Here is a 13,217-nt window from a genome sequence, read left to right as displayed (position 1 = left end):
TGAGCACTACCAGAATGCAAACCTGTTCATTTAGAGGGAGTCAAACATCCCCCAGAGCAGATTTGTGTTTACTTTTTAGAGTAGGGATATTCTTCTATCAGGTACCCTTAATGTACACTGCTGTATTCTTACCAGGAATCAGCTTAGTTTCTTGACCACCATATTCAAGCATTAGTTTAGATTAGACATTGTATTTCTTGATTGCAGTATTACAGAAAAATTGAACTGGTTTTCATCCCAGTGTGGTGACCTTTTTCCAAATCTAATGACATCTGTAAACATGCAATGAAAGAAATTAATTATATTGTGTTTTTCTGTGAATTCGTAAAAACATATTAATGCCATGAGCATTCACCTTAACATGAAGTACAGTTAGTCTTTCCTTACTTGTTTACCATTGCTCCCAGCCCCAGTTACCCCCACTGCCCTGTACTCCCCAGGATCTGCCACTTACTGCTCACCTTCAGAATTTTTTCTCCTGCTCTTGACACACCCAAGTAGCCTCTCCTGGGCCTCTGCAGGCCTTCTTACCGAGGCCACATTGCTGGATATGCCTGTCTGCAGCTGGAGAAAAACAATGAAGGTAAGTGGGGTGCAACAGATCTTGAGGAGCACCGGGCAGTCGGGGCTTTTTGGAATGGTGCTAAAATGGTGGGGTGTTTGAGAGATGGTATTTCTCAGTAGTAGTGGTATGACTGCTAAAGGCTCCAGGCCTCTCTTTAAACTCCTGCCCTGCCACCAATGAGATTAGAGGTGAGCTAAGTGGGTGTGGGGAGTTCCATTTCCTCTGCAATCATAAGTGCTGCTGGGCCAGATGAGTGACTCAGGCTTCCTGGTCTGAGGCAGCTTTATATGCACTGGTGGGTTGAAGGCAACTGAACTTTCCAGGGGCAGCTGCATCTTTGCATACATTTGTTGTGAGTTTTGCCTCATTTTACAACTTGTCTTGCCACATTTATTAAGTGAATCACTGCTGTTCTTTTATTAGTAACACGGTTCTTAAGTGAATCTGGTTTCCCCATTGACTTTGCTTGTCAGAAGGTCACAAAAGGCGATTACGTGACTCTGGGACACTGCAGCCGTCATAAATGTGAGTTGGTTGCCAAGCATCCAAATGTAAATCACATGACCATGGGGATGCTGCAACAGTCGTAAGTGTGAAAATGGTGATAAGCCACTTTTTCCAGTGCCGTTGTAACTTTAAACGGTCACTAAATGAACTGATGTAAATCTTTTCCATGTTCAGTTGTCTATGAATAGTAGCTAGGCCTGATTTTGATCTCCAAAACATCTCCAGAAACAACAACACCTCCCAATAAATGAGATTGCTTTCAGTCTTCTTCAAACTTTCATTAAGTGTTAAGTAATCTACCTTGGTATATAATTGTCATTAGTTACCTCCTTTATGCTTAACATTTCTTTTTAATAAGCAAAGGGCTTTCTAAGTGAGAACTGATCACCGCAGAGGATTATTTTAGTGTATAGAGTCTGAGATTTGCTTTTTAGTTCTATTATAAAGATATTGTGTCTGATACAGTTTATTTTTAAGTGCAAGGTATCATTCTGTTTATTAGACATGAGTGGTATGATTGGGTATGTAATATTTAAAAAGAGGGAAAGAGTCTAAAACAGCTAGGAAGGAAAGGTGGTAAAATGGGACAAAACTCACTGAACATTTCTCTTGCTCATTTCTCTTGCTCAGCAACCAAAATTTTGTGCTCAATAGTGGTCATAAGTTGAGGGCTACCTGTAGTAAATATTTTATATTGCTAGAAAGTTAAGTTAGAATTAATTTACATTAATAAGTGTTTTGAGAGACAGTTCAGTGTGGTGATTAAGGCACTAGACTAGAAATCAAGAGTCCTCGTATTCTTGTCCAACCTTACACATGAAGCCAACTGGATTACCTTGGGAAAATCACACTTTCTCAGCCCTAGAAAGGAGACAATAGCAAATCATTTTTGAAAATCTTGCCAAGAAAATTTCAAGGACTATAATCCAGGCAGCCACCAGGATTCAAAATTGATTTGAGGATGGAAAAATAAATAGTTTTAAAGATAGTAGACTCATGTAAGCCTCCCTCCTTGAAGCATTGGTGTCATATTATCTGTACATGGGGTATGCATGCTCACACGTAGGATAGCCTTTGAAATAGCCACACAAGTCCTCCAAAGAATGCATCTGCTTTACACTTTGAGAGAATACTTCTAATCTGTTTGGTGGAATACCCCTTCAGTATGCATTGCAAGCTGTAGTATTTTCCACCATTGTTAAGTAGTGCTTTCTCGCTAAAATATTTCACTTAGTCTTTCAAATCAGATTGGCTTTCTGGCATGCTTCATCTGATTTAGTGTCCCAATTAGTTAAGCAAGACAAATATGCTTTGAATATGGTTAATGTGTTCTATACCAAGCTAATGTGTGTCTTTTCCATTTTAATTTCACAGCTGGTGGTTCATATTATATGATCTCACGGTCATTAGGGCCAGAATTTGGTGGAGCTGTGGGACTTTGCTTTTACTTGGGCACAACTTTTGCAGGAGCTATGTATATTCTTGGCACAATTGAAATTCTACTGGTAGGTCTTTTATTTAACATTATGTTTTCCTCTTCATGCTATGTATTAAGAATGTAGTTTTCTTATGTAATAAATACCTTACCCCCTTCTCAATGAAGGGGTTGCTAACTGTGGCAGAAACAGTCCTGAAGATTCCAACCTGCCCATGTTAATATGTGTATGTGTATATTTGCCTAGGCATACGTGCATGTGCACGTATATATGTGCCAGAAGCCACAAGGACAGAACAAAGAAATCCCTTTATTTTGTTTGAATTAATATCAGTTGTAAAATGAGTTACCCCATTTACACAATTAATTGTTCCCCATCTGCATATAGCAACCATTCCTTCTTAATAAATACAAAGACCATGTTCCCCTACTGGTACATAGAAATACTGAATGCACACAATCCATCCCTCCATCCATTAAAAGTAGCAAAGAAGAAATAAAGCAGGATAGAGCTCTTAGTAAGTGAAAAGTGAAAAGTGTAAACTGCATTGGGATATGAAACAAAGACACAGGAACAAAACTGGGTGGAGATGAGTCAAGGTGGAGAAGTTAAATAAGGAAGAACAAAAGGCAAGGGAGAAGCCCCATTTAGGCAAAACCATTGAGCAAGAGCCACTCCCAAGCACTATCTAATCCTCAGGATAATTTGCTCTGTGCAGCATTCTTTCATTTTCATCAATTGCTTCTCTTCTTAGATATGTCTCCTCAATTTATAAGAAATTATTTGGGTATAAAATTAATCTTCCTATTTTGTTTATTATATATTGATATAGATTTATAGATACTCATTGAGCATTCTGCTTGTACTGGTCTTTGGTCATAATGAGTTGAATTGAACCAGAGGTCAACCAGCTGTGTATTTTTCTTTATTAAATTTATATGCCACCCATCTCACTGTCCAAAGTGACTCTGTTGAAGTAACAAGGTTACCAGTTATCTCCTTTTTATTGTAAAACATACATTTTAGTCTATAATCTTGCTGTTGATTCTTACTGCAGTGATTTTAATTATTTATGTTTTGGAACTTTGTACTAAAACGATATTCAATATTTGTCTTACAGAAATATATTTCTCCTAATGCTGCTATTTTTCATGGAAGTGAGGAGGCCACATTAAACAATATGAGAGTTTATGGGACGTGCATTGTTGCTCTGATGGCGATAGTTGTTTTTGTGGGAGTCAAATATGTCAATAAGCTTGCATTAGTCTTCTTGGCTTGTGTAATCCTTTCAATTATGGCTATTTATGCAGGGGTTATTAAAACTGCATTTCATCCTCCAGACTTTCCGTAAGTGCATGACTACATTTAAATATCAATGATAGTTATAATATTTTAATCTTGTTAAAAGGTAAAATAAAAAATATGTGCAGTAGCACATAATGCTAGTGATGCTTGCATTAGATCAGGTCAGGCCCTTGAAACATGTCAAAAAGTCATCCTAGATTTTCCAAAATGATTCCACTCAGGTATATCCATGGATGGGAGAGAACATTGTTGCCATAGAGTTTCAAAGCCTGATTTCCACATTTTCTGATGTTTTAGACCTTTGGACCACTAATTGAACAGATGTTTATTCAGTAGCCTGCATAATAGCAATTATTTAAATTGTTGTGATCTGAGCTTTCATAAAGATATACAAAGAAATGTGATTGGGGGTTTTAGAACACAGTCATCTTTGTAAAAGGTATTTACATGAAGCTGTGGTAAAGCCTCACATTTCAGTTTTTTTTAATTATTTTGAGTTTACCTTGAATCCACATGTACTATACCTTTGTTTTGGATAGATTCTATAGAATAATGCAGAGCACTCATTAGTCATCTTCTGCATTATTATGAATGCACAGAATTTTAAATTGAATAGAGCATAGAATACACACATTGTTACCTCAGTTGGCTAAAGATAAAGTTGTATTTCCATTTGCTTGAATATGAGTATATCTGTGGGATCTGAGACCTTAATTTTTTAAGATCTCAGTTCACATAGAGAAGAATATTTGCTTCTGATTCTGGAAATATATCTGTTCTTCTGATGTCCTTGATACACATCAATAGGGATATTTGGGAAACCTCATTCTGTACCCAGAGTAAAGCCTTTCACATGTTCAGGCAAACACTCAAAGTGGGCCAGTATTTTTTTTGCGGTTGTCAACATTTTAATTTCTATTGCAATTCCTCTAAGCATATGATTGTGCCACCCACACTGGTAGCTTTCTCAATCTACTTCCTAATCTCTTATGCTCTTCACAGATTATAAATGATCTTCAATCATTTACACATTTCAGTTTGTGGAAGAGTTGTTGCCTTACTACCTGATACTTCAGGTAGTATCTAAATAATAACCCAAATAATAGACAATTACATTGGGAAGAGGTCAAAGTATCTCTGCATGCACACTCATACAGACAACCAGAAGAGGCTTTTAAAGCAGCCACATGGGCCTTACACTACATTAGCCTTGTACACAATGCTGTTGTTTTAATGATTTCAAAGAGGTACACCATACTTGCATCCAAATTTTAAGAAGGACCTCTTTTGAAACTTTTGTTCAACCCAAGTAAAGAAATGTGAACACTTGTATGTGAGCACATTCAAATCAGTGTTGCCTCCTATCTGGACTATTCCCTGCAGTTTTTTTGACAGGATTTTCTGAAGTGGTTTGCCATTGCCTGTTCCCTAGGGCTGAGAGAGAGGGGGAATGTCTGAAATCTTCCTAGCAGGCTTTCTGCCTAAATTGGGATTAAAATTTATAGGCTTCAGGTTTCTTGTCTTGTGCCTTACCATTACACCAAATTGATTCTCTATAAATACTTATATATCCTTTTCAGTACAGCCATTTAAAATAAAACAGCAATAATTCCAGAAGTTACTTCATTCCTAACCCTTCTTTCTCCTTCCCTTTGTTTCTTTTTTTAAAAAAAATTCCCATAGCACTCTTTTCAAAATATTTTGATGCCACATGACATTAATAAAAAGTAATTTAAGTTTATTGTAGACTATTTCCTTTATGATCAGAGCTTTTAACATAAGCTAGAAGTAGGATATAGATGTCAACAGTTTAAGATTTATTGTCTCTAATTTGTCTTAATAATAAAAAGTGCCTTTAAAATTTGTTCAATTATATTTTCTAGTATATGTCTTCTTGGAAACCGTACCCTAGCAAAAGATAAGGATTTTCCCTGTGCTAAATATATTGAAACAAACAACGTAACAGTAACTACCCAATTGTGGAGATGGTTTTGTGGCAATAATCCCAACTTAAATGCTACTTGTGATGAGTATTTTCAGTTAAATAATGTCACAGAAATCCAAGGTATTCCTGGAATTAAAAGTAGAGTCTTACTTGGTGAGTCTGGAATTCCAATGGAAATGATTTTGGGAATTAAATTTTTTTTGAACTAGTGATTTTCAACTGATAATTATAATTTTGTCAATATGATTGATACAAATTGTTCCTTAATTTAAGGGAGCCCCAAAATAAATGGCAGCCTTTGTTTAACCCCTTTTCTCTGTCCATTTAACTTTGAATTCCTGATTTATTTGTTGCATATGTTCAGCTGCTTTATGTTTCCGTTTTGATTTGTTTTAGCTGTATATGATATTACCCCACAGTTTCTGTGGGGTATTGGCTACATTCATCATATCATTTTTATGAAGTAGATATTTTCCCCCAGAAACAAAGAAAGCTTTGTAATTGGTATGTTTGGGACAGAATCAGTATTGAGAATAAGTTTAAAGCTTTTTGCCTCAGGACTGGTTTATTTATATATTTTTTAAAATGGTTGTGAGTGAACAAAATCTTGTGTTTTTTTCCATGGCAGATAATTTGTGGAGCAGCTATTCAGACAAAGGAACAATTGTGGAAAAACAGGATCTTTCTTCAGTTCCTGTTTTAGATGAAGCAAAAGATGAACAAGTCTATTACATTTATACAGATATCATGACTTATTTCACCATGCTAGTAGGGATTTATTTTCCTTCTGTGACAGGTATTGCTTCATACTCTCTGCCTCCTATAAGAAAATGTAGTTATTATACATTATTTATCTAAAATTTTGTTGAGCTGCATTTTAGGGTACTAACCTCACAGTGACATATGTAAAAATAAATGGCAGTATAGATAATTGGTGATGGAGTGTAGCAGGCTCAATTCCCAGGAGAGAAGGAGTGCATTCAGAAGAATAAAAGGTAGCTCAATCCAGATATTTTATATGAGAAAAAGAAGGTGAGGACAACCCCTCCCTAATAGTTCTCAGAGTATATGCTTGATGTAAATAACAGAGTGCTTAGTTTGTCGAGAGTCTGCCTGTAAGTGTGGATCAATAAGGAATTCTGCTTCTAAGAATCGCCACATGTTTTTCTTCCTTTTGTGACTTGACACAATCAATCAGAACTGAAGAAGCCTTTGGGATGAAAAGCAAAACATCTTCAAGGAAAAAAAGAAGTCTAGTTGCCTTTTGGAAAAAAATCACTTTTGGGATAAAGTTTGGAAATTATGACTACTGATACATTTTTATGAATACTTTAAAAGTGCCAAATTGAAGAATACAGTAGATAATCAGAGTTATGATATTATTATTGTACTTTCACATTTCATACCTGATGAGCTAATTGGCAAGGAAAACAACAGAAAGGGATATCAAAGGTGATTTCCAAGAGAAATAGGCTCCACCATGTAATATAGCCTGCTTACTAAACATGTTAAAACAATACTGTACCACAACCAAATAATCCATTTCTCCTGAAACAATTCTAGCAGAACCTTGAATGAATGCTAGCATCGAGAATGAAACATTGGAGATGAAGCAGAAATTATTCAGTATGTGTTTGGCTTCAAGGAAAGCAGCCCCCACCCACCCCCACCAAAATCTATTTTTACTAGGCTGGAAAAAGCAGTAATCAAATACAGCCTTTGTAGGTTTCACCTCTGTATGCCTTCTGTATACATCTTTGAGTAACACAAATACTGGTGGCAGAGAAGAACAGTTTCTTCATTGACGGCACAAACTCTAGCACACCAGCAAACACATTTGCATGCAACCAAATCTTTTTGACATATTTCAGGTCAATATACTCATTCAGATCCTGGTTAGCTGCTATTTTTTATTTTTGTCTCCTTCACTGCCCAAGAATTCAGTATAGCAAGAACTTCAACACATAGGGACTTTCACCAAAACTCTGTCTCTGAGGGAGACAGATAAGGTAAAATAAGTTTTAAGATAAATAAGATAAATAAGTTTTTGAAATTGGGAATCATAATAAATTCTATTGCATTACTTTCCATTTCTCCCCATTTTTTTCTTATCTTTCGTAAGAAATTTATTACTTTAAAGAGTGTATGGCTTGTTTATAATAGCCTTCCCCTGTAATAGTTTACAATCTACAACATATACACACCATTTCTCTCAAACAAGTGGAGTTTGCAACATGTGTAACTTTGTCTCTTGGTTGTGTTTTGCTCCAAAAGATAAGATTTTTAGTAGCAAATGTTTCCTTTTTTTGCAAAATAATACCTAAAACGAAATAGTGCAATTAAAAAGGAAGAATTTTCCCTCAATATTTGCTCCTCCAATTAAAAAAGATTCATCTTTTTAGCTGCATTTTCTCCTTGCTGCATATTGTCACATGCTCTGTTGCTTGAAATACTGATTTTCCCAAATGCAAATCTAGATACAGAAGAGTTCCCTACCCTGTTCTTGGAGCTTGATGTCTCTAGAATTTAAACCTCAGCCAAGCCAGTATTAATTTCTTTTATCATTCAGCTCAGAAGTTCCTGCTGAAAAGTCCCTAATAATGCTTAAATCCCTCTAAGGGGACAGAATTATTTTGCCCTAGTCTTAAGTAAACTATCTTTATATATAGACAAATTGTTCCACTCTCTTTCACCAAGTTGGAGAGTGTTTGTTCGGGGTGGTATTCTGTCCCTATTAAGAATAATAAATACTATACTTGTATTTAAGAAAACATCAGCCACACATCCCAAAAGACCTTTCATATTTCTTGAGTACTTTTAATCCTCTGTATCAACAATTTTAAACTGTCTATCTTTTGGTTAACCTTCCTAACTTTTTTAAAAAACTTTTTGCTAAGAAATCTCTTGGAATTTTACAGAAGATTCTGAGGAATAGACTTTATCTCTATATTATGTTCAAGCTATTTTGTTCAAGTAGTTTTCACTTAGGGGTATTCATTCCGTGTCACCCTCACTGCTTAAACAGTACAGAACAAGAATGTGATAGCATTATTAATAACTGCTTTATAATTAATAATATTATTATTAATAATAATATTAATAACTTATTAATAACTTCATGGAGTAGGTTTGTTCCATATCTCGTAATTTCATATAGGCAAAACATGTTCTAGAAATTGGCATACATGTTGGATTACTGAAAAAATTCTGCTTGTTTTAAATTCACCTGAGGTAATTCCTGAAAAAAATTTGCTCCTTGGCACATAGAATAATCTGTTTGTTCTGTGTTCACTAATGTCTCCAAGTTATTTTCCACTGTTCATATGACTTCAGTTTTGGTGTCCTTGATTTGAAATATAATCTAATTTAAAAAAAACATTAAATTTAGTAATGACAGAGAAAATATCTGATCACGCTTTATGCCAATGTAGACATTAAAATGGAAATTTGTCAGTGGCTCTCACTGTGCCTTAAAATGTGTTCCTTTGATTTCTCTGAGTAATGAAAGAGGGTATCTGAATGTCTTCCCTCATGTAAAAGATACTGTTGAAATGTCATATAGTCATCATGGTTACACATTCTTAACAATAAATTGTCTGAAACGTCTCCATCCAGTAATGGACAATTTGAACTCTTGCACTGTCATCTTATATATCATTGTTCATGGCAAATTAAGGTAGATTTCTGTTTCAGCCTTTGGCATATGTGTGCATATTATTAAGAAATTAATCATGCTTCATGGTAAACAAATACTCCCACTGAAAAAATATTCCTGTTGGCCAGCCATTAAGGTTAATAAGAGGATACATGCTTGTATATTTGGTGGCAATTTTAATATAAGAGATATAAGGAATTTGTAGTCATCTACAGTAGAAGCAAAATTGTTCCTCTCCAGAGGATTTCAGCAAATGGATTATTCTGTTTGGTGGCATTAAGTAGACCCTCATTCTGCTTGTACTTCCAAGCAGTCCAAAGTACGGTACAACTACATTTATAAAACAACATAATTTCCTGAGTTCTAAATTGTATTTTGTGAGGCTTTTTGCATCTGCTTTCGGTTAAGATTATGCAATTTCTTTGTTTTATAGTCATCTGCTATAATCAGTAAGCATATAATCCTACAAAATATGAACGTGTATAAATAGAAAATAATTTAGGGGTCAATTAAGTAACTGAATTCTACTTTTACAGAGAGAAAACGCAACACAAGTGGCCTATTCATAAGTAAAACAAACACACTTGGGGGATTTTATTCTTTTTATATTGGGGTTTTTATTGTTTGTAAGCTTCCTAGAGTCACTGAGATTGAGTGGGCGGCCATATAAATCCAATAAATAAATAAATAAACCAACTAGCCAATGAGGAAGAATAGAAAACTCATTTTTCTGTCTCAATACTCTTCTACATATTGAAAAATAATTATTTTCCTTCTACTTTCTCAAATCTTGTTTATTTCCTTTCCCATTTTCTGATAGTCTGTATTTGAAATTAGTTTTAAATCATAATTGGTCATTGTCTAATTTTCCCAATGAATGAATGAATGAATGTGAATTGAGCTTAGTTTGTTGCTGTTTATATAAAAATTTAACAACTTAGTGCATTCACTTCAGTTCAAATGATGAACTAAATAGACTGTTCTGTTCCTTAATGACATTTTTAATGGATTATTTTGTCCTTGTGTTTAGGTATTATGGCAGGTTCAAATCGGTCTGGAGATCTTCGGGATGCTCAAAAATCTATTCCAACTGGAACAATTTTAGCCATCTCAACAACATCATTTATCTGTATCCTTTTTATGCAATTTCAAGAACAACTGTACTTCATTTCTGTATTTAGTACATATACTAGAATATAGTCAGCCATCTGTACTGTATATACTCCAAAGCAAATAACTAATAGTGTATATTTCAACAAATTCTAATTTTTGCAAAATTCTAAATGTTTCATTTAGGTTTTAGATTTTTATTTATGTAAAAATTTAAAATTAGAGTTAACCAGACTATGAGCTGAAATCATTTACCTCTCTGTGAATAGGAATGAATAAAGTTATTTGGCATACATACTTTGTCTCAGAAGTAAAAATCAATAAAATGTAAGATAATACTGATAAAAGTTACATTAAATAGATACCAGATCTACACTAGAAGGATTTAATGTATATTGTGAGATTATAAGAAAAAATATATTAACACATTACTAATAATACAGTTTTGAAATGTTATGTGGAAAAAGGCTTTTCTTGCACATTTTATTTTATGTGTGAAAACAATAGAGAGTGAAATACAAATGTGATAATTTCTGTGATAGAATTAATTAGATTTCTCAACACAATTATTGTTTTCTTCAAAATGTTCTATAATCCTGGTGTACACAGTGTATTAAAGAGCACTTCTCCCAATTTTGTTTGCTTTAAAGTTCCTTGAGTCATATTTTATAGATCTTTCCTGTATAATTCTTTTTGGAGCCTGCATAGAAGGCGTGGTTTTGAGAGACAAGTATGTAGAAAGACCTTTTCTCCAGTTCTTTTTAAAATCTATTTAAAATTAAGATATAATATTTTTAACTGAATGAATGTGGGGAATGAGAAAGTAAAATAGCAGAGAACTCAAAAGCAGCTTTTATGAAGGGGAAATAGATGTCCTTCCTCAAATGCATTTTTGTTCATCATAAGAAATGTGTGTATGCCCACACCTCTACATTTTCCTAAAAGGAGTTTTTTTTTAATTGAGTTAGCGATTTTGTGTGTATAATTTATTTAGCTCTCCTTGTTTGTTTAATGTTGCATGTGTTCTTTCTCACAAGATTTGGACAAGCAGTTAATGGAAACCTAGTGATTGGTACGTTGGCATGGCCCTCTCCATGGGTTATTGTAATTGGTTCATTCTTTTCCACATGTGGTGCTGGTCTTCAGAGTCTCACTGGTGCCCCCCGGCTACTGCAGGCAATTGCAAGAGATGGCATTGTTCCATTTCTTCAGGTGAATTTCTGTGATTGTTTATTTATTTATTTTACTGTTTTTACATCTTTGCTGTAAAAAGAATCTATTTGGTGGGTAATTTTTTTCATTTGTTTAACTGTAGTTTTGCTCCACTTGTGCGGATGATGGTAACTAGATTTATTGAGTAGTTTCTAAGGCAGTCACAGCTGTAAGAGAAAAGGACATTTAAGCGTTATGATGCAAGAGAAGATCTGATATCATGATATCAGGTTGAGATTACTGGATCACATGATATCAAAAGAGAAGAGCCATAATAGCCTATAGTTGCAAGAAAATCATGGATTTCCATCCCACTTTTCTCCCCCCCCCCAATTTAAATCCTACATCAGTCAAGCTTTATGCTTCTGATAAAATTAGCCACATATATAGGTTTTTCTTCTAGCCAGGTTTTTTATATATATATATATATATATATCTTCTTAGTCTACCGCTTCCTTGGGAAGCAGAGCACCCTGTTCAATTTGGCTTTGCTTAATTTCTATATTTTAAAGAATGTCGTATTTCTATTCTCCTATATGAATTGGAATTTCACATGGAACATATTGCGGCTACTGATCGTGTCACTTCTTGTTGTTGAGACGCACAACTGAACTCATTTAGATTAAGTGGGTGGAGAGAAGAGGGGATGGGGCCAGGAACCAGAAGATATATATTACTTACATAGATCACGCTAAAGAATTAACTGGTGGTTGTCTGTTCAAAACAGCAATCCTTACAGATCAATTTGACCTCATTTCACCTGCTGTGGCTTACAGAGCAATTCAGCTGGGCTAAATAAAGCAGGGGACAGTACAATAAGTCTGTTGCTGCTGCTTGCTAACTATAACTGCAGCAACAGTTGCTGCTGTCATGTTTTCCTGTTGCAAAGGGTATTCTTTTCATCACATCACCATCAGAATGGCAATGTATGTACATTGTATAGGTCACAATCTATGCTAGCCACAACCACACAGGAGTTGTTATTCCAGACAAGTGAAGAAATGATGATAAAATTAGAAAGGGGGGTGAGATCAAGGCAAACCAAGTATGTGTCGTTCAAATGAGCCATATTATCTGTTTTTATGCTTCTAGGAAAAGACACCAAAGGGAAATTTTCAGGCTCATGGTACAGGGTTTAAATTTAGCGAAAGTGAATTACTCACTTCCCATTGTAAAATTGCAGTTATCAGATTGATCTATAGGACTGAGCTGTTCTTGTACTTTATTTACTATGTTCAGTAGAATAGAGGTTATTGTAAGTAGCTATAAACCTAGTTTGACATTTATTAGACATTTATTACCCTGTTTTCCCCAAAATAAGACATCCCCTAATAATAAGCCCAATCGGGCTTTTGAGCGCATGGCAATAAGGCCAAGCGCTTATTTCAGGGTTCAAAAAAAATATAAGACAGGGTCTTATTTTCAGGGAAACACGGTAGATTTGAGCCACAAAAATCTGGACTACTTCAGTGAAAATTAGTT

General features: G+C 34.8%; 1 protein-coding gene across 5 annotated transcripts in view; it reads left to right on the top strand.

Moving 5' to 3' along the window:
- Window positions 1-13,217, top strand: part of SLC12A7 (solute carrier family 12 member 7) — a 111,156-nt gene that overhangs the window by 58,379 nt on the left and 39,560 nt on the right. For all 5 annotated transcript variants that reach the window (XM_070940782.1, XM_070940781.1, XM_070940780.1 and 2 more), the window contains exons 6-12: window positions 2,447-2,577; window positions 3,629-3,855; window positions 5,697-5,911; window positions 6,387-6,554; window positions 10,444-10,542; window positions 11,196-11,253; window positions 11,561-11,735. In XM_070940782.1, coding sequence (XP_070796883.1) covers window positions 2,447-2,577; window positions 3,629-3,855; window positions 5,697-5,911; window positions 6,387-6,554; window positions 10,444-10,542; window positions 11,196-11,253; window positions 11,561-11,735 — 1,073 coding nt within the window. The remainder of the gene's footprint in view (window positions 1-2,446; window positions 2,578-3,628; window positions 3,856-5,696; window positions 5,912-6,386; window positions 6,555-10,443; window positions 10,543-11,195; window positions 11,254-11,560; window positions 11,736-13,217) is intronic.

Source organism: Pituophis catenifer, unplaced genomic scaffold (assembly GCF_029215685.1).
Source record: "Pituophis catenifer annectens isolate HBS135680 unplaced genomic scaffold, rPitCat1.0.hap2 SCAF_3, whole genome shotgun sequence".
NCBI classification, from domain to species: Eukaryota; Metazoa; Chordata; class Lepidosauria; order Squamata; family Colubridae; genus Pituophis; species Pituophis catenifer.
Note: the sequence above shows the minus strand (reverse complement) of the source record. Positions and strands in the feature narration are given on the sequence as shown.